The 24641-nt window shown below is 42.6% G+C and overlaps 1 protein-coding gene across 7 annotated transcripts in view; it reads left to right on the forward strand.

The window, feature by feature from the left end:
- The window catches only part of DOCK9 (dedicator of cytokinesis 9), a 287028-nt gene that overhangs the window by 54769 nt on the left and 207618 nt on the right, over positions 1 to 24641 (forward strand). For 4 of the 7 annotated variants that reach the window (XM_070380790.1, XM_070380793.1, XM_070380796.1 and 1 more), the window contains exon 1: positions 20157 to 20333. The exons of the other annotated variants lie outside the window; for them this stretch is intronic. In XM_070380790.1, coding sequence (XP_070236891.1) covers positions 20172 to 20333 — 162 coding nt within the window. In that variant the 5' untranslated portion in view covers positions 20157 to 20171. Of the gene's footprint in view, positions 1 to 20156; positions 20334 to 24641 lie in introns of those variants that run through there. 7 annotated transcript variants of the gene reach the window in all.

The following is a 24641-nucleotide window of genomic DNA, read 5'->3' on the forward strand; positions in this document are numbered from 1 at the left end:
GGTCTTGTCATCTGTAATGGGAGATAATACAGGCAACCCATGTCTCATGGCCTAATTAGTTCCTGGATAACATTAAGTTTCCTGTACATTTCTCTTAAGCACAATGTTACCAACTGAGTTTCTTTTGTAGAACATACTTTTATACTATAAAAGCATGAAAGATGATTTGTAAGTTGGAATAATGAGTATTAGCTTTTATAAACATTTATGTAAAATGATATTTATTACAAAATCTGTTATCATTATATTCCTTTTTTGAGAGATTTTGCATGGAGTTTTGGGGAAAAGTCTTCTTTAAATATGAACGCACTGCAGATGTTCATCTGAAATAATTTTTGGTGCTGATGCCTTGTAGAATATTAAGCAAACACAGTGTTACAATAAGACAAAAAAAATTTCCAGTACGTACTGAATTTCACAAAATAAATTTTTTATAGCTTCAAAAACAAAACAGCAGTGTGAATGCTCTGAACTTTGGGGTAAAGGATAGTTCTTTTCTCATAGTCAACGTAAATGTCATCTGTGCTGTGCTTAGTCGCTCTGTCATGTCCAACTCTTTGTGAGCCCATGGACTGTAGCCCACCAGGTTCTTCTGTCCATGGGATTCTCCAGGCAAGATTACTAGAGGGGGTTGCCATGCCCTCCTCCAGAGGATCATCCTGACAGGCGTCAAACACAGGTTTCCCTCAGTGCAGGCAGATTCTTTACCATCTGAGCCACCAGGGAAGCCTGAGAATCAACACAAGAGTTCAAAATCTGAGTCATTCATTTTAAGAAAAAGTATTTGCCTATCTGAATCATTAGTCCAGTGGAGGGAGTTTTTCCATCTTTAGAAATCCCTTACTTTTACATTGTAGTGATGTCTGTGTTCAACCTTTTTTTTCAAGGTCAAGAATAATTTCTGTGATGTGTGTATTTAGTTGTATTACGCACCTGTGGTCGATCAGTCTTTGCTGGTTTGTAATAAGGCATCGGCAGTCTGTCTTCCTTGGCAATGACACTATCACTGTTAAGGGCATTCCTTAAAAAATGAAAAAAGCCTGTCCATTCACGGGAAAGAATTTTCTCAGCTTCAAAACAGTATCTCCCTATTTGATGACATTGGCTAGATGTGAATGCTGGTACTATCCTATTCAGTTTTGAAGCAGTCAAAAAACCATCATTCACAAGAACTGAGCATTTCTTTAGTGCTACACACCAGACCTATTCTTAAGCATTTGAAATAAAGACATTCTGTTTGCTGAAACGGTTTGGTTCTTAGGCATCCTGTGTTTATCACATGCAATTATATGTATGTCCAGACACAAATGTTTCATTTTATTTATTAGTGCATTGTGGTTTCTTATCATGATTTATTTCCTTTGCTCACCTCACTAGAGTTTCTTCAATTTTTTTTCCGAGATTTTTGTTTCACAACTTCATTGAGGTATCATTTATATACCACACAATTCATTCTAAATTTTGAAGGTACAGTTCAACAAGTTTTAGTAAATTTGCAGACTTGTGCAAGTGATCTAACTTTAGAACACTTCTAACAGTGTCAGACTTTATTTTTTTGAGCTCCAGAATCACTGCAGATGGTGATTGCAGCCATGAAATTAAAAGACGCTTACTCCTATGACCAACCTAGATAGCATATTGAAAAGCAGAGACATTACTTTGCCAACAAAGGTCCGTCTAGTCAAGGCTATGGTTTTTCCTGTGGTCATGTATGGATGTGAGAGTTGGACTGTGAAGAAGGCTGGCTTCAAGAATTGATGCTTTTGAACTATGGTGTTGGAGAAGACTCTTGAGAGTCCCTTGGACTGCAAGGAGATCCAACCAGTCCATCCTAAAGGAGATCAGCTCTGGGTGTTCATTGGAGGGACTGATGCTAAAGCTGAAACTCCAGTACTTTGGCCACTTCATGCGAAGAGTTGACTCATTGGAAAAGACCCTGATGCTGGGAAGGATTGGGGGCAGGAGGAGAAGGGGACGACAGAGGATGAGATGGCTGGATGGCATCACTGACTCGATGGACGTGAGTTTGAGTGAACTCTGGAAGTTGGTGATGGACAGGGAGGCCTGGCGAGCTGCGATTCATGGGGTTGCAAAGAGTCGGACAGGACTGAGTGACTGAACTGATCTGACCTGATGGTAACTCTTTAACAGTTTTTTGGCAACAGTGTTTCCCATAGTGGCTCTTCTAGCAACTTACTAGAGTTCCAGCTATTTTGCCAATGTTTAATGTGGCCAGTCTTTTTAGATTTTAGCCATCCTGGTAGGTATGTCTGGAGAAGGAACTGGCAACCCACTCCAGTACTCTTGCCTGGGAAATCCTACGGATAGAGGAGTCTGGTGGGCTATATATAATGAAATATCATTACAGTTTTAATTTACATTTTCTCAATGATGTTAAGCATCTTTTTTATGTGCTTATTGGTTATTCTCATTTTTTGGTGATAATTTTAAAAATTTCAAAACTAATTAGAACCTAGTATGGTTGGGCCTCTGTATCTGTGGATGCAAAAGTTGCAGACACTGAGGGCTGACTGTATGATGCCACTTGAGCATCTTTGAATTTTGGTATCTGCAGGGGGTCCTGGAACTGATCGTCTGCACATAACAAGGGCTGACTATAGCATCACAGGGTACAGCCAGGAAACAGAAATCACATCAGTTGTTTTAATAGAATTAAACATAAAGACTTGCTATTAGGTATAAAATTGTTATGTAGGTATTAAAAGATAAGAGAACATTCACATATCATGGAGGTAGTGGCTGCAGGAGCTAGGGAGGACCAAGGGTTGAGACTGTGTTATTAAATCTTAGAAGCTTAGAGGAGGAGCTCCCTGGAGCTGATACCCAGACCTCTGAGGAGTGGGTGCTAGGCAGCTGGTGATGGTGTTTCTGGTGGCGAGTATAACGATGGTCCTGTAAATGCTGGAGAGATGGCAGACCTGATGCTGTTGCTGCACAGGGAGGACTTCCTGCTCCCAGGTGAAGCAGCACGAAGTCTTGCTCAGTGATTGTTGTTGTTGTCCAGTCACTCAGTCGTGTTTGACTCTTTGTGACCCCATGGACTGCAGCACTCCAGGCTCCTCTGTCCTTCACTGTCTCCCAGAGTTTGCTCAAATTCATGTCCATTGAGTCAGTGATGCTATCCAACCGTCTCATCCTCTGCTGCCCACTTCGCCTTCTGCCCTCAGTCTTTCCCAAGATTGTCTTCCCAGGTGGCTCAGACAGTTAAGAATCTGCCTGCAATGCAGGAGACCAGGGTTCAATCCCTGGGTTGGGAACATACCTTGGAGAAGGGAAAGGAAGGCAACCTACTGCAGTATTCTTGCCTGGAGAATCCCATGGACAGAGGAGCCTCGTGGGCTATAGCCTATGGGGTTGCAAAGAGTTGGACTGAGTGACTAATACTCTCATTTTCACTTTCGCAGCATCAGGGTATTTTCCAGTGAGTCAGCTCTTTGCATTAGCTGGTCAAAGAATTGGAGCTTCACCATCAGCATGAGTCCTTCCAGTGAATATTCAGGGTTGATTTCCTGCTGGTAATACTGGGAACCAAAAAGCAAGTAGGAAGCTGGCATCAAGGAGCAAGCTCCTTCTCCCCCAGGCTTTGCAGTCTCCCTTTGGTGCCCCCTGCTGGTGAGCCTAACAGGGACCCAACCAGTAAAACTGGTTTTCAGAGGACCAGCCCTGGCATCCTAGAGCTGAGTGTGGGAGGGAGGAGCGGAGCTGACAGACAATAGCTTAGCAACTGGCACAGCCCTCCCCTTTGACTCGTCAGCGTGCAGACCCAGCCTCTGCACATATTTGACCTTCCATACATGTTTCAGCCTAACAGAGCATAGCTATCCTTCAGGCACAGGAAGGTGTTCAATGGCCCCTCAAACAAGGAGTCACAAGGTTTCCATTGTATCTTTCTTTGGGAGGGAGTATCAGCACCCATTTCTGAGCCTTGTTAATTACTCCTGAAATTCAGTAGCAGTCTTCGTGTGAATATGTGCTATGCAAAGTCTATCTTGTCAAGTTTCAACAGTAACGCTTGTGTAAAATAATGAAAGAGGAAGGAGGAGGAGAGATGAAATTGGTACACATACACATACCCAGGCAGGAAGGAACTACGCATTGGTGTTGCAGTGTTCACTTCTCTAGCTGGCTGTTTGGCGGTAGTTGATAATTATACATTTACTGTCCTCTTACTCATTCCATATGTTTTTTGCCCACTTCAACTGATTAGCCTTCTTTACCTGAACATCTGAATTCTCAGTAGTCCTGCCTTTCTTTGAATTGCTGTGGTTTTTCATGAATTTGTACTGTTGGAGCTAGAAATACTAAGATGTCTTGGACAATCCACCCTGGGGTCCAGCCATGGTCCTTCCTGACCCTTTGGAAGGCAGCAGCCCAGTTTCGCCTTTGCTGGTAGAGTATCCTGCTCATTTGCCTTCTGGTTCAGCAGCTTACGGAGCCCCCAAATGGCCAGGTGGCCGCCTCACCTTTCCATTCATCGTGCTTCGTTTTCTCCTCTAATTGCAAGCATTCTTCCCTTTCAAACCAGGCCCTGTGACCAGCAGGGGTGGAGTGTGTTATTAGGGTAACAGAGTGGCCACTCTTACCTCTACCCCTTGATTCCTGGGCCATCTTCTTCTGACTTGAGAATGTTCTTACAGCTGTCGTCTTCAGCAGGCCCTTCCATCCTGCTCTTGGGCTGGGATGAGCTGCTCGTAGGGAATGGGATGTGTCTTGAAACTGGTGATTCCAAGTGTTGACAGACACGACTGTCTGTATGTCGTGGTACCATGTCGAGGAGAGAGGACAGGTACATGTGGGGTTTCCAGCTGTAGGCGTGAGCCATGGTGGTCCTGAAGACGGTTTAGTGGGCTCTGACTGTCCCCCTCCCTCCTTCCTACATTTCCTCACTTCCTCTGTTTTTCTTCCCTTCTTTCCAGTGAGCTAGAATGGACTAGAGAGGCTGGGACAAAAAATAATGCAGTAACACATGTTGCAAGGGTACGTATTTGGGGGGAAATATTCTTCTACACACAGATATCATGATTTAAACTTCATTTCTTAGCGTAATTCACGGTGACAGTGCTTTGAGAGCTAGCAGTCTAAGGGGACATTTGGGCGTGCGGGTTCCTCGCGTCCAGCACCCGCTGCGGTTGGGCAGCCCCAGGCCGCACGATGTCAGCGCTGGCCCGGCCTGCCAGGAGGGCTTCCTGTGGAGACCTTCTTTACGTGCAGCAAGATCAAGGCATGGCAGTCATGGGGACATCACCTATAAACTTGACTTTTAGAGTTGTGGAGACGATTAAGTGAGACCGTGTGACCAAATTTCTGTGTTCAGCCTCTGGCATGTAGTAGGAATTAGGTATGTGTGACACTCTGTTAAAGATGTGCCCAGCACTGAAGTTTTTCTTTAAGTTTTACCATAGAAGTTATTTTTAAAATGTAAATCCCCTTCATTGTCTAGGTGACTAGAGTGCCCTAAATAGAGCCCATTCTGTGATTTGAATAAAACTTCAGCTACCCCGTTTATCATCTCTCTCTTTCCATCCCTCCTCTGACTTTTTCTCCAAGTGGAAATTTTTTTTTTTTTTTGGACCTTGAAAGCCTTGTGGTTATAGCAGAGATGAAAATTTTGTGGGGAAAGATCTGCAAAATAAATTTCTTAGAATGAACTGGGATAGATGGCTCAGCCCTCAGGCCCAGACCTCGCCTCACAGAATGAATGAGCCAAAGTTATTGACTCACCAAAGATTTCCCTGAAGTGCTCTGTGAATTTAATAAAGCTGGATAGCTCTAACTGGCCATCATTGAAGATGTCATCTTACCATTCCCTTCTGAATTCTCAATGCCAGGAATACTTTTGGGAATTCATGTGTTGGAGACAGTCCTATGCTTTGGAGAGATAACTCTGTGAGGATAGAGTGCCTTCAGGAGAAATTCAGCTTTTTTTTTAAATAAGCTACAGGTGTACAATATAGTAATTCACAGTTTTTAAAATTTAAATGAATAACTGCATTTGTAGTTATTATAAAATATTTGCTGTATTCCCCTTGTAAAATATATCCTTGTAACGTATTTTACAGGTAATAGTTTGTACCTCGGTTCCTTCCCCTTATATTGTCCCTTCCCCGTTCCCTCTCCTCAACTGGTAACCACTAGCATATTCTCTGTCTCTGTGAGTCTTCTGCTTTTTTGTGACACTCTCTAGTTCGTTGCATATTTTAGATGCCACATACAAGTGATACCATGCAGTGTCTGTCTCTGTCTGGCTTGTTTCACTAAGCGTAACGCCCTCCGAGTTCATCCAGGTCGCTGCAGATGGCGTCGCTTTCTCCTCCTTTCGGCCGAGCAGTGTTCCATTGTGCGTGGGTGCTGTGTCTTCTTTGTCCATTCTTCTGCTGCTGGACACTTGGGTCGTGTCCATATCTCGGTTGTTGTAAATAATGCTGCAGGAACGTTGGGGTGCTTGTATCTTCAAATAGTGTTTTTGTGTTTGGATATATACACAGGAGTGAGATTTTGAGCTGCAGTTTTTTTGAAGTATAATTGCAATAGCTTTAAAATGGCAGACAGATATTATGTTTATATTTTCCTTTCCTTACTCATATTGAGACAATATTTCTATACTGACACAATGACAGTACAATTTTTAAAATATTCAGCTGCTAAAATCCAAGATACATGTACTTGAAGTGTTACGGAATCTGAATTTTGTCTCTCCTCACATGTGAGAACAGCTTTCCAATAGCTGTAACTCCGTATTTGAAGCACATGAACTGTTTTCGTGAGTGCATCGGTGCTCTGTGGCTTGGTCGTGTCTGAGTCTTCGTGACCCCCCTGGACAGTAGTCTGCCAGGCTCCTCCTAGAATTTTCCAGGCAAGAATACTGGAGTGGGTGCGTTTTTACACAGATTATGCTGTGTACCTTTTCCATTGTTTAAGCTCAGTATACCTTGCCACCAAGTGATTTCTTCAGGTGTCTGCCTAAAACAGCGTCTCCTTAGAGGAGGCTGGTGGAGGCCTCTCACTCAGCCATTGCATCTGCCCTGCTGCCTTCTTTTTCACTCGTGTCTCATTTGCAGCTTGGGCCTTGGCACTCGCTGTATTCATTGTGCTCTTCCGTGCCTCCAGCCCCCTCCAGTGCGCCCCTCCCCGCCAATGTGTTCAGTAAGGATGAAAAGCTTTGCAAATAGCTCTTTTGGCAGCTTCTCATATTTGACAAAGCATCAGCATTTGTGGGTTTATTGGTTTCTCTTCAAAAAGCTAAAGTTTTGCTCCACGACCTCCGGTAACTGTGATTGAAGTTCCGACTTCGCCTGCAGCTTCCTGAGCTGAGGGGTAAATCAGCACCTGTATAAACGCTCTGGGTTCATTCATTTTGTAGTGTGGAATGAAGAAGCAGTTGTCTATCAGCGAAGAATTTCAGTCTCAGCTTTGTTTTTTTCAGTGATGGTACATAGTTTGAAGCGTTTTTCTAAGTTCATTACCAAGTGTAATGAGGAAATACTATAGTTATTAGTTATAGAAATTATACTACATAAGTTAACCTAATATAAACTAGTTAAAACAGAATGAAGGAAAATGGGCACATGAAGTCTGTTTCTTGGGCTTATCTGTCCTTTGTGAGGGGTGGGAGGAGAGAATGGGAGGTAAGACCAGTTACCCTCCCGGGTTTCCTGTTATTTCATATCAGTTGTTCCTGGAAGTTATAGGAAATCTGTGCCTAGTAGGTAAGTTGGTTTTCTATTTTTTTTAATGTATGTATAACATATCATATACATAACATAACATTTACCATCTTTTTAGGTATCATTTGGTGGCCTTCAGTACTTTACATTGTTGTGTAACCACCCATCTTCAGCACTCTTTCATCATTACAAACTCTGTTTCCACTAAACAACAACTCCCCATTTCCTCTTCCCCTCAGCCCCTGGAAACCACCTTCTACCTTGTGTTTTCTTTTGTTTTTTGGCCACGCCTTATGGTATGTGGGGTCTTAGTTCCCTAAGGGTCAGATCTCTGCTTTCCACAGTAGAAGCACAGAGTCTTAACCCCTGATCGCCCAGGAAAGTCCCTCTTCTGTTTCTATGAATTTGCCTGTTCTAGGTACCTTGTGTAAGTGGACTCATATAGAATTTGTCCTTTTGTGGCTGGCTTATTTTACTTAGTGTAATGTCCTCAGGGTTCTTCCGTGTTGTTGTAGCCTGTGTCAGAATTCCTTCATTTTTAAGGCTGAATAATATTCCATTGCATGTACATACCCCATTTTGTTTATCCGTTCATCTTTTGATGGACTTTTAGATTGCTTCCACCTCTTGGGTGTTGTGCAGCTATGATCATGGGTGTATATAAACATCTCTTTGAAACTGCACTTTCAGTCCTCTTGGGGCTTGACCCAGAAGTGGAACTGCTGGATCATAAGATAATTCTGTTTAATTTTGTGAGGAATTGCCATACCGTATTTCAAAGTGACCTGCACTATCTGACATTCCTACCAATAAGTAAACTTGTTTTTTTTTTTAGCCCAAACTTTTCTTCCTTTTGGAGGTCTGTTTTATTTTAAAGGTTTAACTTGGTCTCCTGCCAAAGAAAAAGAAGGAGTCTCTCTCCCTTTTTTGGGGGGGCTCTGGTCATCTCTGGAAGACCACTGCCCTTTTTAATGATCTTTGCTGAAACTTCTGCCCCTTCATCAACTATCTTAACTCCTTTTTCCTGTTCCTACACCCACATTTCTCTCTTTTAATTATTTTTTTATTAATAGAAGTAATCTATAGTTTGACTTGATTGCATTCTCATATACATGGATTTTATGAAAAGGGTGCTTATATTTTTGGAAGAACTATCTTGCTCTTTCTTCTTAGTATCAAGGAGGAAAATTTTTAACGTGGGGTAAAAGAGAGAGACCAGCATTTATTGGGCATGTGGTATATACTAGGCCCTCTGCTAGACACTAGACTCAGTGTTTGATTATACTAATTGAATAAAAAATAGAGTGTTGGGGGAAGGCGCCAAGATGGCGGAGGAGTAGGACGGGGAAAACACTTTCTCCCCCACAAATTCATCAAAAGAGCATTTAAACGTCGAGTAAATTCCACAAAACAACTTCTGAATGCCGGCAGAGGACATCAGGCACCCAGAAAAGCAACCCAACTCCTCGAAAGGAGGTAGGAAAAAATATTAAAGACAATAAAAGAGACAAAAGAGGGAGGGACGGAGTTCCGTCCCAGGAAGGAGTCTTAAAAAAGAGAAGTTTCCAAACACCAGAAACCTTCTCACTGCTGAATCCGTGCCGAGCTTTGGAAGCACAGAGGACAACATAACAGGGAGAAAAAATAAATAAACAATTAAAACTCGCAGATTGCGAGCCCTACGGTAACTCCTCCAGCGGAGAAGCAGCGCAGACGCCTGCATCCGCCATTAGCAAGGGGGCTGGGCAGGGAGGCGGCGTGGGCTGCATCACTGAGAGTAAGAATCTGGCCTGAATACCTGAGCGCTATCTGGCGAAATAATTTGGGCTAGCAAACCAGACTGTGGGATATCTACCATGCGAAAAGCCAGCCTAACCTAAGACACCGCCAGCCCGCAAGACGCGGAACAAAGGACTAAACAGAGGTAGCCGGCTGCAAACCTTCCCCCTCCGGTGACAGGCAGCCAGAGCCAGAAGGGGGCAATCTCAGCCCCAGAGAGACATTATCTATAAAACTGGCTTCTTTGCTAACTAAAACTTATTGGGGTCTGGACGGTCAACATCTGCCTGAGAAGGTGCGCCGGTTTTACACCCAGATAACCAAGTGGCGGGGAGGCGATAAGTCGCAGCATTGGCGCTCGCCAAACACCTCATCACCTGAGCTGCTCGGACCTGGGAAGAGCACAAAACGCAGCCCCGACTGAGTCTGCGCCTCTGAGGACTACCTGAGTGCCTGAACCTGGCGGCTCGGACCTGGGAGGTGCATGCAACCCAGGGCCAGCCTCGGATTGTTCCCAGCGGAACAACCTAGAGCCTGAGCAGTGTGGGCAGGGAGGCTACATGCGCGCCGTGGCGAGGGCAGACCCAGTGTGGCTGAGGCACTGCGGCGCACGCCAGTGTCATTTGTTTGCAGCATCCCTCCCTCCCTCCCCATAGCGCGACTGAACAAAGAGAAGAAATACAGCTCCACCCACCAGAACACCGACACAAGCTTCCCTAACCAGGAAACCTTGACAAGCCACCTCTACATACCCACACACAGCGAGGAAACGCATACAGTAAAGAGAACTCCACAAACTGCCAGAATACAGAAAGGACTCCCAAACTCAGCAATTTAAACAAGATGAAGAGACAGAGGAATACCCAGCAGATAAAGGAACAGGATAAATGCCCACCAAACCAAACAAAAAAGAGGAAGAGATAGGGAATCTACCTGATAAAGAATTCCAAATAATGATAGTGAAATTGATCCAAAATCTTGAAATTAAAATGGAATCACAGATAAATAGCCTGGAGACAAGGATTGAGAAGATGCAAGAAAGGTTTAACAAGGACCTAGAAGAAATAAAAAGAGTCAATATATAATGAATAATGCAATAAATGAAATTAAAAACACTCTGGAGCCAACAAATAGTAGAATAACAGAGGCAGAAGATAGGATTAGTGAATTAGAAGATAGAATGGTAGAAATAAATGAATCAGAGAGGATTAAAGAAAAACGAATTAAAAGAAATGAGGACAATCTCAGAGACCTCCAGGACAATATTAAACGCTACAACATTGAATCATAGGGGTTCCAGAAGAAGAAGACAAAAAGAAAGACCATGAGAAAATACTTGAGGAGATAATAGTTGAAAACTTCCTAAAATGGGAAGGAAATAATCACCCAAGTCCAAGAAACCCAGAGAGTCCCAAACAGGATAAACCCAAGGAGAAACACCCCAAGACACATATTAATCAAATTAACAAAGATCAAACACAAAGAACAAATATTAAAAGCAGCAAGGGAAAAACAACAAATAACACACAAGGGATTCCCATAAGGATAACAGCTGATCTTTCAATAGAAACTCTTCAAGCCAGGAGGGAATGGCAAGACATACTTAAAATGATGAAAGAAAATAACCTACAGCCCAGATTATTGTACCCAGCAAGGATCTCATTCAAGTATGAAGGAGAAATCAAAAGCTTTTCAGACAAGCAAAAGCTGAGAGAATTCTGCACCACCAAACCAGCTCTCCAACAAATACTAAAGGATATTCTCTAGACAGGAAACACAAAAATGGTGTATAAACTCAACCCAAAACAATAAAGTAAATGGCAGCGGGATCATACTTATTAGTAATTACCTTAAGCGTAAATGGGTTGAATGCCCCAACCAAAAAGACAAAGACTGGCTGAATAGATACAAAAACAAGACCCTTACATATGTTGTCTACAAGAGACCCACCTCAAAACAGGTGACACATACAGACTGAAAGTGAAGGGCTGGAAAAAGATTTTCCATGCAAATTGGGACCAAAAGAAAGCAGGAGTCACAATACTCGTATCAGATAAATTAGACTTTAAAACAAAGGCTGTGAAAAAGAGACAAAGAAGGTCACTACATAATGATCAAAGGATCAATCCAAGAAGAAGATATAACAATTATAAATATATATCCACCCAACATGGGAGCACCACAGTATGTAAGACAAATCCTAACAAGTATGAAAGGAGAAATTAACAATAACACAATAATAGTGGGAGACTTTAATACCCCACTCACACTTATGGATAGATCAACTAAACAGAAAATTAACAAGAAAAAAAAAAAACAAAAACATGTATCTATAAAGCTCACTAAAGCAAAGCACAGTAAAATGAGGTATGGCAATAAAAGGCATTAAATTTATCAAATAAAAAATAAATAAAGTGCTGAAAAATTAAAGCTGTCAATTCTGTAATAGATATTCATTGAAAGTATCTTTTGAAATGGGGTGAAAACACCTTCAGAGAAATGAAAGCTAAGGAAGCATGCACGAGCTATAAAAATGATAAAGTCCTTTATGAATGATGATAATATCAAAACAAAACTGGGAAATACAGGAAGGAGTAAAGAGCACTACAGAACAGTCAATACATGGATAAACATTAGAAACTATTCTCTTTTCTTAATTTCTTCATGGTAAACTATCAACATTATATTGTGAAATTTTTCAGAAAAAAAAAAAAAAAAGAATATGGTATGACATAGTTCTGTCTTAGATACTATGCAAGTGGGATGAATACTGAAAATAACTAAAGTACCTCATGGTAAAAAAAAAAAAAAAAAAAATAAAGACAGAGATAAACTATAAAAAAAAAAAAAAAAGAATTTCTACTAAATTAAAAGTTTTTCTTTCAAAGTTGTGAAATTGCAATGTTGTGGTTAAAATAGACCATTTCATGTCAAAAAAAAAAAAAAAAAAAATAGAGTGTTGACAGGTCAATTTATGTAAGGTTTCTTTGCTCAGCAGGATTCACTGCATTAACTTATGAAATATGGACTGTTAGGGATGGAAATAAGCTCTTCGTATGGACTGGCCATCATGAGGGCACCTAAATAGAATAAATGACACGTAAGATCGAATTCTACCCATACCGCATTTATCTGGGTTTTATGAAATGTGACTGTATCATATGTGGTATATTATTACATGAGATGTAGAAGTTATTTAAAACAGAAGGACACTCAGCAAGGAGAGAGGTTGCCAGTGGGAGCAGCAGCTCAAGGTGGTGTGCTTTGGGGGCGAGGGGACTCAACGCGTGACACCAGTGTGCCAAGGCGTCTGTGGCTGAATGGCTGAGGCGGCAGATGACCCAGCCCTCCCTGACCTTACTCTTAGTACCGTATGGAGCCCCTCTCCCAGCCCTGGCATGCATGCCCTGAGGACAGCCCCAGGCACCTTCCCTGTTACTTGGTTAGTGTAGTCCAAGAAAAAGTGAAGCAAAGTGAAAGTGAAAGTCCCTCAGTTGTGTCCGACTCTTTGCAACCCCATGGACTGTCCATGGAATTCTCCAGGCCAGAATACTGGAGTGGGTAGCCTTTCCCTTCTCCAGGGGATCTTCCCAACCCTGGTCTCCCGCATTGCAGGTGGATTCTTTACCAGCTGAGCCACAAGGGAAGCCCATTCCCGAGAATTGGGGCCAAAGCAACCTTCAGACACCCTTGAATTCCTTAAGCACGGTGGCTATTTTGAGTGACACTGTAAATCCTTTGTAAAGTATAAAGCAACAACTATGAATGTATTTATAACAGTTTCTTGGTTGAGTTCTCTCCTGTTATTTTATTTGAACTTTGAGGACCTTAGGGGTTGTGGCAGAATTAGGTACAATCCTATTCACCTCTTCTATCTTAAATAATGGTTTTACTGAGATATAATTTAATGTTGGAGTTGCTCTACAGACATAGGATTGACCCCCACCCGAAATTTGCTTTGTATGTTGAGTAATGACACCACACACACACATACACACACGCCAAGAGAGTTCACACATACATGCACCAAGAGAGTTTGGTAAGGTTTACTACTCAGGTAATGAAGTTCTGTAAGGAGAGGGGGGCTACACCCAAGCGTGTCTGAAAATGGCTTGACAGGGCAGGGAAAGGAGACTGGCTTGGGGATCCTGGGGGGCTGGGGCTGGGCTGAGGGTTCCTGACAGTGGATTGAATTCCCCGCTGGCATGAAGGGAGGGAGCCACCCGGCCCTCCCTGTCACTTGCCCACAAGGGTAGGAAGGAGAGGTGAGACTTAAAAGCCGATAGCAGTAAAACATCAAAAATGGAGTCAGGCTCTTTGTTGTGTTCACCTACGGCAAAATCCACTTTTTAAAAGTGTTCTTTATACAACACAGGGAATATAGCCAGTACTTTTTAGTGGCTATAAATGGAATATAACCTTTAAAAATTGGAAATCACTATATTGTATACCTGTAACTTATATAAAATTATACATCAACTGTTCCTCAATAAAAAAGAAAAACTGTTCAATCTAGTGGTTTTTAGTATATTTACAGACTATGTATTATGTATAGATAGCATATATGCTAGAACCACTAATTTCTGAACATTCTCATTAACCCTAAAAGAAACGCCATACCCATCAGCAGTCATCCTGCATTCCCTGAAATCTACTAATCTACTCTCTATCCCTATGAATTGACCTAATTCTGGACATTTAAAAAACTGAGATAATATGAGGTCTTTTTGACTGTCTTCTTTCACTCAGTGTAAGATTTTCCAGCTTTATCCCCTTTGTACATGCACTGGGATACCATTCCTTTTTACGGCTGAGTAATACTCTGCTGCTCTCCTACTTTGTCATATAGAAAGGTGATTGCCTTGGGTCTGAGGGTGTGGAGGTGATGGGAGAACAGGTATCATTATTAGCAGAAGAGACAGACGTAGACTTGGATCTCAAAGGGAGTCAAGGGCAGACATCCTGTCTTGGGAGATGTGTGAATTAGGGGCTACATCTCAAGATGTGAGAGTAAACGTGATCCTCCAAATTGAAATATGTCCTCTGTAGGTAGCAGAGATGATTGCCAATAGATATCAGCCATCTATTTATGTCCTCTGATGCGGTTCATGGTAATTATCATTTTACACTAGTCCAAGATCATTCTGATGAGAGAACTCGGCAAAACCAAATGCACATTTTGAGTGATTCATTTTGTCATGCTTCTATTAGCATGAAAATCACTTTTTGGCCTTGTATCCTTCGCTCTAAATGTTTTCTGTTTTCTTTGCTCACTAATTTTGCTGGTTGGAAAATGATTGATATTTACAATTGATACAGGTTGCTTAAATGGTTATTAAATGTATCTCTAGGAGAAATTTCTTTTTTCCTCTGAATGATTGTTAGGAAATTGTTTCATTCTCTTTCATTGTTTTAAATATTAACTTTTAGGTTTTTTGTTTTTTTGTTTTTTTAAGTAAATCAAATAGAATATACCAGCAGCTTCATATTCACTTGCTTATCATTTATGATCCGTTGTAAAGTTCAAACATCATCTTTTGTATATTAAGTAGTATTCACTGGCTTCTGCACCCCAAATGTCTAAGTAATACTAGTAAATTAAGTTTAAATTTGTAGGCATTATCTTTATTTAATTCATTTAACTATTACTTTTAAAAAAATGTTTCCCTTTACAGTATAGGAGTTAGATTAGTTGGTGAATTTTATGAAATCTTAAGACAGTTTTTAACCCAGGTATTTACTGATTTACAGTCTACAAGATTCAGTTTCTGTGCAGGTGAGTGCCCATGTTATTTATCTGCCATCACTGTAATGTCAGGGCTTCCCTGGTGGCGCAAACAGTAAGAATCCGCAACCTGTGCAGGAGACCTGGGTTCAACCCTTGGGTTGGGAAGATCCCCTGGAGAAGGGAATGGCAACCCACTCCAGTATTCTTGCCTGGAAAATCCCCACGGAGAGAGGAGGAGCCTGGCGGGCTACAGTCCATGGGGTTGCAAAAGAATTGGACACGACTATCACTCTCACTGTGATGTCACATGAAGACTTAGATCTTCTAATGTCAGAACGTGGGTGTGATAACTCTTCTTTAAAGGAATTGTCATTTTTTTTTTTTTGTAACAAGTTCAATAAAGACTTTACTTAATGGTGTTCACAATAAACACCCCATCCTACCCCTCTCAGTTCAGTTCAGTTCAATCACTCAGTCATGTCCAACTCTTTGCAACCTCATGAATTGCAGCATGCCAGGCCTCCCTGTCCATCACCAACTCCTGGAGTTCACCCAAACTCATGTCCATCGAGTCGGTGATGCCATGCAGCCATCTCATCCTCTGTCGTCCCCTACTCCTCCTGCCCCCAGTCCCTCCCAGCATCAGTCTTTTCCAATGAGTCAACTCTTCGCATGAGGTGGCCAAAGTACTGGAGTCTCAGCTTTAGCATGAGTCCTTCCAAAGAACACCCAGGACTGATCTCCTTTAGGACGGACTGGTTGGATCTCCTTGTAGTCCAAGGGACTTTCAAGAGTTTTCTCCAACACCACAGTTCAAAAGCATCAATTCTTCGGCGCTCAGCTTTCTTCACAGTCCAACTCTCACATCCATACATGACCACTGGAAAAACCATAGCCTTGACTAGACGGACCTTTGCTGGCAAAGTAATGTCTCTGCTTTTGACCTTTGTTGGCAAAGTAATGTCTCTGCTCTCTAGATTGGTCATAACTTTCCTTCCAAGGAGTAAGAGTCTTTTAATTTCCTGGCTACATTCACCATCTGCAGTGATTTGGGAGCCCCCCCAGAAATAAAGTCTGACACTGTTTCCACTGTTTCCCCATCTATTTCCCATGAAGTGATGGGACCAGATGCCACGATCTTAGTTTTCTGAATGTTGAGCTTTAAGCCAACTTTTTTACTCTCCTCTTTCACTTTCATCAAGAGGCTTTTTAATTCCTCTTCACTTTCTGCCATAAGGGTGGTATCATCTGCATATCTGAGGTTATTGATATTTCTCCCGGTAATCTTTATTCCAGCTTGTGCTTCTTCCAGCCCAGCGTTTCTCATGATGTACCCTGCGTATAAGTTAAATAAGCAGGGTGACAGTATACAGCCTTGACGTACTCCTTTTCCTATTTGGAACCAGTCTGTTGTTCCATGTCCAGTTCTAACTCTTGCTTCCTGACCTGCATATAGGTTTCTCAAGAGGCAGATCAGGTCAGGCAGGTGGTCTGGTATTCCCATCTCTTCCAGAATTTTCCATAGTTTATTGTGATCCACATAGTCAAAGGCTTTGGCATAGTCAATAAAGCAGAAATAGATGTTTTTCTGGAACTCTCTTGCTTTTTCGATGATCCAGTGGATGTTGGCAATTTGATCTCTGGTTCCTCTGCTTTTTGTAAAACCAGCTTGAACATCTGGAAGTTCACGGTTCACGTATTGCTGAAGCCTGGCTTGGAGAATTTTGAGCATTGCTTTATTGGTGTGTGAGATGAGTGCAATTGTGCGGTAGTTTGAGCATTCTTTTGCATTGCCTTTCTTTGGGATTGGAATGAAAACTGACCTTTTCCAGTCCTGTGGTCACTGCTGGCTTTTCCAAATTTGCTGGCATATTGAGTGCAGCACTTTCACAGCATAATCTTTCAGGATTTGAAATAGCACAGAGTCGGACACGACTGAAGTGACCTAGCAGCAACAGCAGCAACTGGAATTCCATCACCTCCACTAGCTTTGTTTGTAGTGACGCTTTCTAAGGCCCACCTGACTTCACATTCCAGGATGTCTGGCTCTAGGTTAGTGACCACACCATCGTGATTCTCTGGGTCCTGAAGATCTTTTTTGGACAGTTCTTCTGTGTATTCTTGCCACCTCTTGTTAATATCTTCTGCTTCTGTTAGGTCCATACCATTTCTGTCCTTTTTTGAGCCCATCTTTGCATGAAATGTTCCCTTGGTATCTCTAATTTTCTTGAAGAGATCTCTAGTCTTTCCCATTCTGTTGTTTTCCTCTCTTTCTTTGCATTGATCACTGAGGAAGGCTTTCTTATCTCTCCTTACTATTCTTTGGAACTCTGCATTCAGATGCTTATATCTTTCCTTTTCTCCTTTGCTTTTCGCTTCTCTTCTTTTCACAGCTATTTGTAAGGCCTCCCCAGACAGCCATTTTGCTTTTTTGCATTTCTTTTCCCTGGGGATGGTCTTTATCCCTGTCTCCTGTGCAATGTCACGAACCTCTGGCCATAGTTCATCAGGCACTCTATCAGATCTAGTCCCTTAAATCTATTTCTCACTTCTGTATAATCACAAGGAATTTGATTTAGGTCATACCTGAATGGTCTAGTGGTTTTCCCTACTTTCTTCAATTTAAGTCTGAATTTGGCAATAAGAAGTTCATGATCTGAGCCACAGTCAGCTCCTGGTCTTGTTTTTGCTGACTGTATAGAGCTTCTCTATCTTTGGTTGCAAAGAATATAATCAATCTGATTTTGGTGTTGACCATCTGGTGATGTCCCTGTGTAGAGTCTTCTCTTGTGTTGTTGGAAGAGGGTGTTTGCTATGACCAGCGCGTTCTCTTGGCAGAACTCTATTAGCCTTTGCCCTGCTTCATTCCGTACTCCAAGGCCAATTTGCCTGTTACTCCAGGTGTTTCTTGACTTCCTACTTTTGCATTCCAGTCGCCTATAATGAAAAGGACATCTTTTTTGGGTGTTAGTTCTAAAAGATCTTGTAGGTCTTCATAGAACCGTTCAGCTTCAGCTTCTTCAGTGTTACTGGTTGGGGCATAGGCTTGGATTACCGTGATATTGAATGGTTTGCCTTGGAAACGAACAGAGATCCTTCTGTTGTTTTTGAGATTGCATCCAAGTACTGCATTTTGGACTCTTTTGTTGACCATGATGGCCACTCCATTTCTTCTGAGGGATTCCTGCCCGCAGTAGTCGATATAATGGTCATCTGAGTTAAATTCACCCATTCCAGTCCATTTCAGTTCACTGATTCCTAGAATGTCGACGTTCACTCCTGAATGTTGTCCTAGCCCTCTAGGTTCTCACGAAGCCCTGAACTGAGCTCGCTGTGCTATGCAGCAACTTCGCACTAGCTGTCTGTTTTACAAGTGATGTCTTATACCTTTCACTGCTACTCTCTCAACAGAGCTACCATTCTGAAGCTGATTGCTTTAGACCACATATAGTTATTCTGGTTTTTTTTTGCATGTGGCCAGTATCTACTCCTTTGATCTCTGTAGCTATTTGATACACTTTGCATAAAAATTCAGGAGATAGACAAATCCTAGACTTCTGCTATCTGTTGGTCCTAATAGCCATAGAAAACACAAATGTTGGAGTTGTGTGATTGCATGTTATTCTCTAAAGATTTACCTTCCCTGCATGACACAGGTTTCTGTTACTAACCTGTAGGTACTCAATTATAATTCACTCCAACTTTGAAATCTATAGCTAGAAAATGAAAACCATCTGTTGCCTTATGAAATAAGGAAGCATGTCAGAATAGATTTTAAAAGAGCAGTAACTTTTTTATAGATACATGTTGTAGGTGGGAGGGGTTTCCTTGTGTGTTCATGATGGTCTTTTTACATAATTTGCTTTTCATTTTCTAGAAGGAAAAATGGCAAGAGTCAACTTGGTATTATATCAGTGACAAGCTTTCCTATCAGCTAGTCCCAAAGATATCACAAGGTAGAACAGTGTCACTGAGTTCAGTGTGCAGTTGAAGGATTTGGATTACTTATGTACCAAACATAATAACCTTGTTGCCTGTGGCCCTTAAGTGTGCATTTACCCTTGCATACCAGAGCGCTGCTTCAGGAGGCGCCAGGTAACCCTGTATCCACGTTCTCATTTGCATCTTTGGGTACCAGACAGGGGAGAATTCTTCTTTTAAGCAGTGCAAACTTGCTAGCCCCCTCTCCAGCAAAGAGTCGAGTGGGCAGAAGGCAAGATTGACACAGCAATTTCGTGTTCCCCTGTGGTTTGCTGTCAGCAAGCTGTTACCCACACACGCCAAAGGTTGTTTGAAGTGGGCTTACACATGTTTCCATAGCAGCAGTCATCTTAGTGATTCCTCTCATTTTTTGGACTTTTTTTTCCCCCCTTTTGCTTCTCTGTTCCTCACTGATGCAGGATTAAACAAACAGCATATTTAGGTCAAGGAAAGAGATGTTTGCTAATATAGATGCTGGGCTAAGCATTCTGGGAGCGAGGTTTCTTGCAGCAGATGAACATTCTTTGTGCCTCCGGCAGCCTCTGCAGCAGGGTGACTGTCTGGCTCCGTCTTTTTCATTTTGGGGCAGGTTCTGAGATTCAGAACAATCCCGAGCAAATCACCGGAGCCGGCAGTTTTCCAGTAACCGCATGTACATCTTCTGCTTATTTATCCTTTGGTATTAACAGTGAGGAAGTCTGTTGGAAAAAATACAATACTTTAAAGATTTTGGTGCATCCGAGGTGTGTCATCTTGTTTTTTTGCACCACACCTCCTGTGTTACACTCGGAGCTCGGAATTTTTTTTTTTTTTTTTTTTGTCAGGCGGCTGGGCAGGAGCAGCATTTAGTACAGCAGCTCGGAGCTTCCCTTCTGTTCTGGTGTCGGCAACTGCCTGTCGTGAAGATGGTACAGTGGGAGTCTGCTCTGAAGAGCCAAGGAAGATAGTGTGGAAATGGAGTAGAGATTGCTAGAGACCTGAGCATCCACAGCTTGGGGATGGGCTGCACTACTAGTGTGATTCTGTTTAAAGGCATCCGCACCGTTTTCGAGAGAAACTGTGCTTATATGTGCAAACATCAAGGAGAGAATAATGCCCTTGAATGCACAGCATACAATTGGACAAAAGAAGACTCAGAACTATTGATCGCCTCCTGTCTGGTAAATGCTGTCTTTTAATTAACAAGTAGTTGGTTGGGGTTAGAATAAAACTAGCCTTTACTTGTAAAGCAAATATACTCATTTATTTCAGTATGCTTATGTATATATAGCTTGCATGTGTCAGTGGGTAGTGAGTGGCCTTCAGTTTCCAATTGTGAGGTGCCTGTTTGTATGTGTGAGAATGTCATGTGTTAATCAGACCTGAAATACATGCAGAGAGAGCAGCTGGAGTAAGGCATGTGGTCACAGAACAGTTTTCTGAGTTAGCTGTATGCGCTTACATGTTCTCAGTATAGTGCCAGAAATAACAGAGGTCAAAGCTGGTATCTAGGGTCTTAGGGATTGAACCCTCTACCTGTGATGGTGAATTGCTCAGTCCCTTTACCTCTTATCCTTTCACTTGGCTAGATTTTCCTTACTAATGGCTTGTGGTTCATCCTTTGATTTGGGGCAGAAATGTAAAGGAAACATGAAAGAAAACTGTAATGGGTGTGAGAAAGATATTTACAGGCTTATTATTTTAAATCTGGCCATTTAGAATTTTGTGAGTGAAGGCTTTGAGAGTCAAAAGATGCTCAGTTGACATTCCTGTGATGGTTCCTCCTTCCCGGGGCACGAGGAGGTGTCAAGTCACAGATGGGTGTGCCTCTCCGCGGCCTTCTCACAAATACCAGGCTCATGAGAAAGCTCCGTGTTGGTTTCCTCCCTCAGAATGCCTTGCCGTTTTTCCTTCTGTTCTTATGGCAGTTCTTGTCCAAACAAGTGGGGAATAATACATGTGGGCGTTTTTTGTGGAGGGGGATGGCCAGCAGGAGCCCAGTATGTCCAGAGCAGGGTGTGCGGAACCCCTGAAACCTTCCTGGTCGTGGGCTGTCACCCGAGACCCAGAGGGCTGGCGTGCCACATCTCTCCCCCCACACTCCACTCCCCTCCCAGGATCAAACCAGGTCAGCCCAGCCTTGCAGGAGCTCCAAGAGAGGATGCGTCTTAGGGAGAGGTTTACATGGTGTTAGCTCTCAGAATCCCTGGGAGGAAAGGGAAAGAGAGCCTCGGATGAGCCTCAGATGCATTTTGGAAGGCATGAGTGTTACGTGTGGGCATGCAGTTTTAAGTGGTGCTGTCTTAACTATTAAATATTTTAAACTCTAAGCACTTTGGGATATGCTTTTGCGAATGACTGGCATCACAGCTGAGGAGGACTGGCCCATTAGAGTGTCTGTCCCATTGGGGTAGTCCCTCACCCCGGCAGCCCTAGGACTGCCTGGCCGTGGTGCCAGACCCTCTCCCACGCCACCAGCTTCTTTACTGCTCCTGCAGCCCTCACTGACTTGGTGCTTGGTTAACCTGCCTGCGAGAGACCCTGCTTGTTTTTCCTTATCGTTTATTGCATGAGGGAATACTAACCTGCCCCAGGGCTTTGTTGGGATTCTAGGACTGGATGTGAAGCCCCGGTCCTGTGCCTCGGGTCGGATGCCCTCAGCTGCCACCCTTGCCTGCACTAGCATACCCGGAAAGTTGAGAAGACCACATGTGCCTGTAGCCGAGGCACTGTGAGTGGAAGGGTGTACCCTCTCACTCCAAACTGGCCTCCCAGCCTCTCTTTCCTTGACCCCTTGGAGTCTTCTCTGCGTAACTGACAGTGGTCTCTGGGGAAGGGAAGGCAGACCATCCTTCTGCTCAGAGTCAGATCCAGAATCCTTCAGATGACTTCTGGATCCATCCCCAGCGTGCCCCCCAGGCCCTGCTTCCTCCTCTTCACCTTTCTCCTCACTCCTCTCTCTGACCTTTTCTCCTGGGATCTCTACCCGGGCGCTTACTTGGTCCACCCTGGCCTCCTGGTGGGCTTTGCCCAGAGTTCTCCATGGCAGCGAGGCTTCCTTGACCCCTGATGTAATTGTGCCACACCACCTGTGCACTCTTCTCTGAGTCCCCGCCATACCCCTGACACAGAGTTAGGTGAGACTAATGCCGTAAGTATAGTAATAGTAATTATTGGTAAGTGTTACTTACAGTGCTTACACAGGAATAAGATTTATGATGGCAGGGATTTTTGTCTGTTTTACTGACTGCTTCTGCCTTCAACAGCCAGAACAATCCCTGACTCCTAGTAAATGCTCAGCTAATGAGTGAATTCTGAAGAAATGGTTTTATGGTCCTGAACTCGAACTTGGAGAAGCTGTTGAGAAGGTCTTCTGAAACCAGGCTTTTTTTTTCCCCCAAAACATTTTTGTCTTGGAGTTATCCTAAGAAGTTGCATGGTCCTAAGCTGGCCATTCCAGGGGTTTGCTATGGTCCTTCAGCGACAGTTGAGGATGCTATCTTTGGGTATTATCCAGACTGGCTCTGTTGAGACCTGTTCCATGGCGTGGGCTTCTGAGGACCTTCTCATCCTTTGGATTGATCCAGCCAAGCTGTTGATTAAGGGAGAATTGCCCGTGGCCCTCCCTTGGGCCTGCTCCATACAAATTAGACTGATCCTTTGTAGGTCTTTGTCAGGCTCCTCAGCCTTGGTTAGGAGAGTGTCTGTCCTTCTTTTAGCTGACGTAGTGACTGGCTTGTGGCTGCATCTTAACTCTCAGCACGTCAGAGCTGTCCCTCACCGCTCCTCAGAGTATAACCCCCTCCCTGGCCACTCAGTACATAATAAACCGTATGGAGGAAAAATAACGTTCATGAGGCCACCACTCTTCTAGAGACTCTGAAATACCCCAGTTATCTGCCTGTCTGTCAGAATTCACTGGGGTGGACTGGCTCATTCTGGCCTCAGAGGAATTGCTGCTTCTGAACTAAGCTTTGTGTTTTTCTCTTGCCCACAGTGAAGGGCATGAGAAACATCCTTACTTAGGTGATGTCTACCACGAGGGTGTGGAGGGTGCTGCTCATTTGCTTTCGGAATGGCGAAGAGTCACCATAGTATAGTGACTGAGAGTCCCAAATCCACAACTTGCTGGCTGTGTGACTTTGGGCAATTTACCTAACCTCTCTGTTCCTCAGTTTCCTTATCCATTAGATGCAGATAAAAACAGTACTTACCTCATAAGATTGTTAAATGAATGACTGTATCTGAAGTCCTTAGGACAGTGTCTTCATGTAAGTTAGTGCTAATTGTTAGCAATTATAATTATTTCTATTTTTTAGTGTTTCTTTTATGAAGAGCCCTGGAAGGAATTTCTTCTCTTCATGCTCTGAATGATGGCGCTTTTCCTGAGGAGCTACTTTGTGTAGCATAAGTGCTAATCGAATTGTATTTATTTTATATACATTATGATTCACGTAACTGACCTCAGCCACCTCTTCAGTTGACTGTTAAAAGAAAGCTTAGTTTCACACACATGACCTGATTCTAACAGATATATGGGCTCTTTCAAAATGATTTGTTTTATATTTCCTTTAAACTTTGCTTCTTTTTTTCCTGTACTACTATTTTATCACTGCCTGCTTTTTCTCATCGGCTTATCAAAATACTTTTAATCTTCTTCTTGCTTATGTAAATCACTTTAAATCCCATTGAAACAAAGCAGAGCATGAATTAATAAACTAGTAGAGAACTTTGGTGAAGAACAAACCTTCAGGTTGGCTCTGAAGCAAAATCAGATGTCTTTTTTTGTGTGGGTTAAGTTTCATTTGGGGCAAAATGAGAACTGCAGCCTGGGAGACAGCACCTCAGATCTCTCTGTGAAAAGAGGCAGGGTGGGGAGATCAGTATATATGTGATTTTGAAGGGGGAGGGAGTACATGCAGTCAGGCATACATTTTTCCAGAAGGTTTTGACCAGTCTCGTGAAGCTTTGGCTAGTCATGAGAAACAGTCATCACCATGAAGGATTTTAGTGCTTTTCTAGATGTGAGGAGATACAGATGTCTTTTTTTTTTTTTTTTTTAATGTTAATTTAATTCCATAAAAATCTTGTTTTGTGTAGCTTGCTTTTTTTTTTTTTTACTTTTTATTTTAACATAAGTTGCCTGCTTTTTTGTTGTTGTTGTGCTAAAGGCAAAATCAGAATTAAGACGTTTTTATATCATTCAATTAACACTTACAGTGCATGTTACATCTTTATCGGTTACCTAAAAATTACCTCTGTGATTTTTTTAAGATTAGTAAAGTTGACTAAAAATCTGATGTCTTGAGTGCGGACATTAGCTTTGTAAGGCTGCAGCTGTCCGATCTTGTGCAGGAAGCTCTTTCTTTCCTTTTATGTCCGAGAGACATGAATCAGCTCGGTGGTGGGTAGTACCTGCGGAAAAGGGCTTCTCTGGCAGTTGTGGGCTGACTGAACTTCGAGTGTATCCCTTGAGGCTCAGGTTGATT

Source organism: Bos mutus, chromosome 12 (assembly GCF_027580195.1).
Source record: "Bos mutus isolate GX-2022 chromosome 12, NWIPB_WYAK_1.1, whole genome shotgun sequence".
Lineage (NCBI taxonomy): Eukaryota > Metazoa > Chordata > Mammalia > Artiodactyla > Bovidae > Bos > Bos mutus.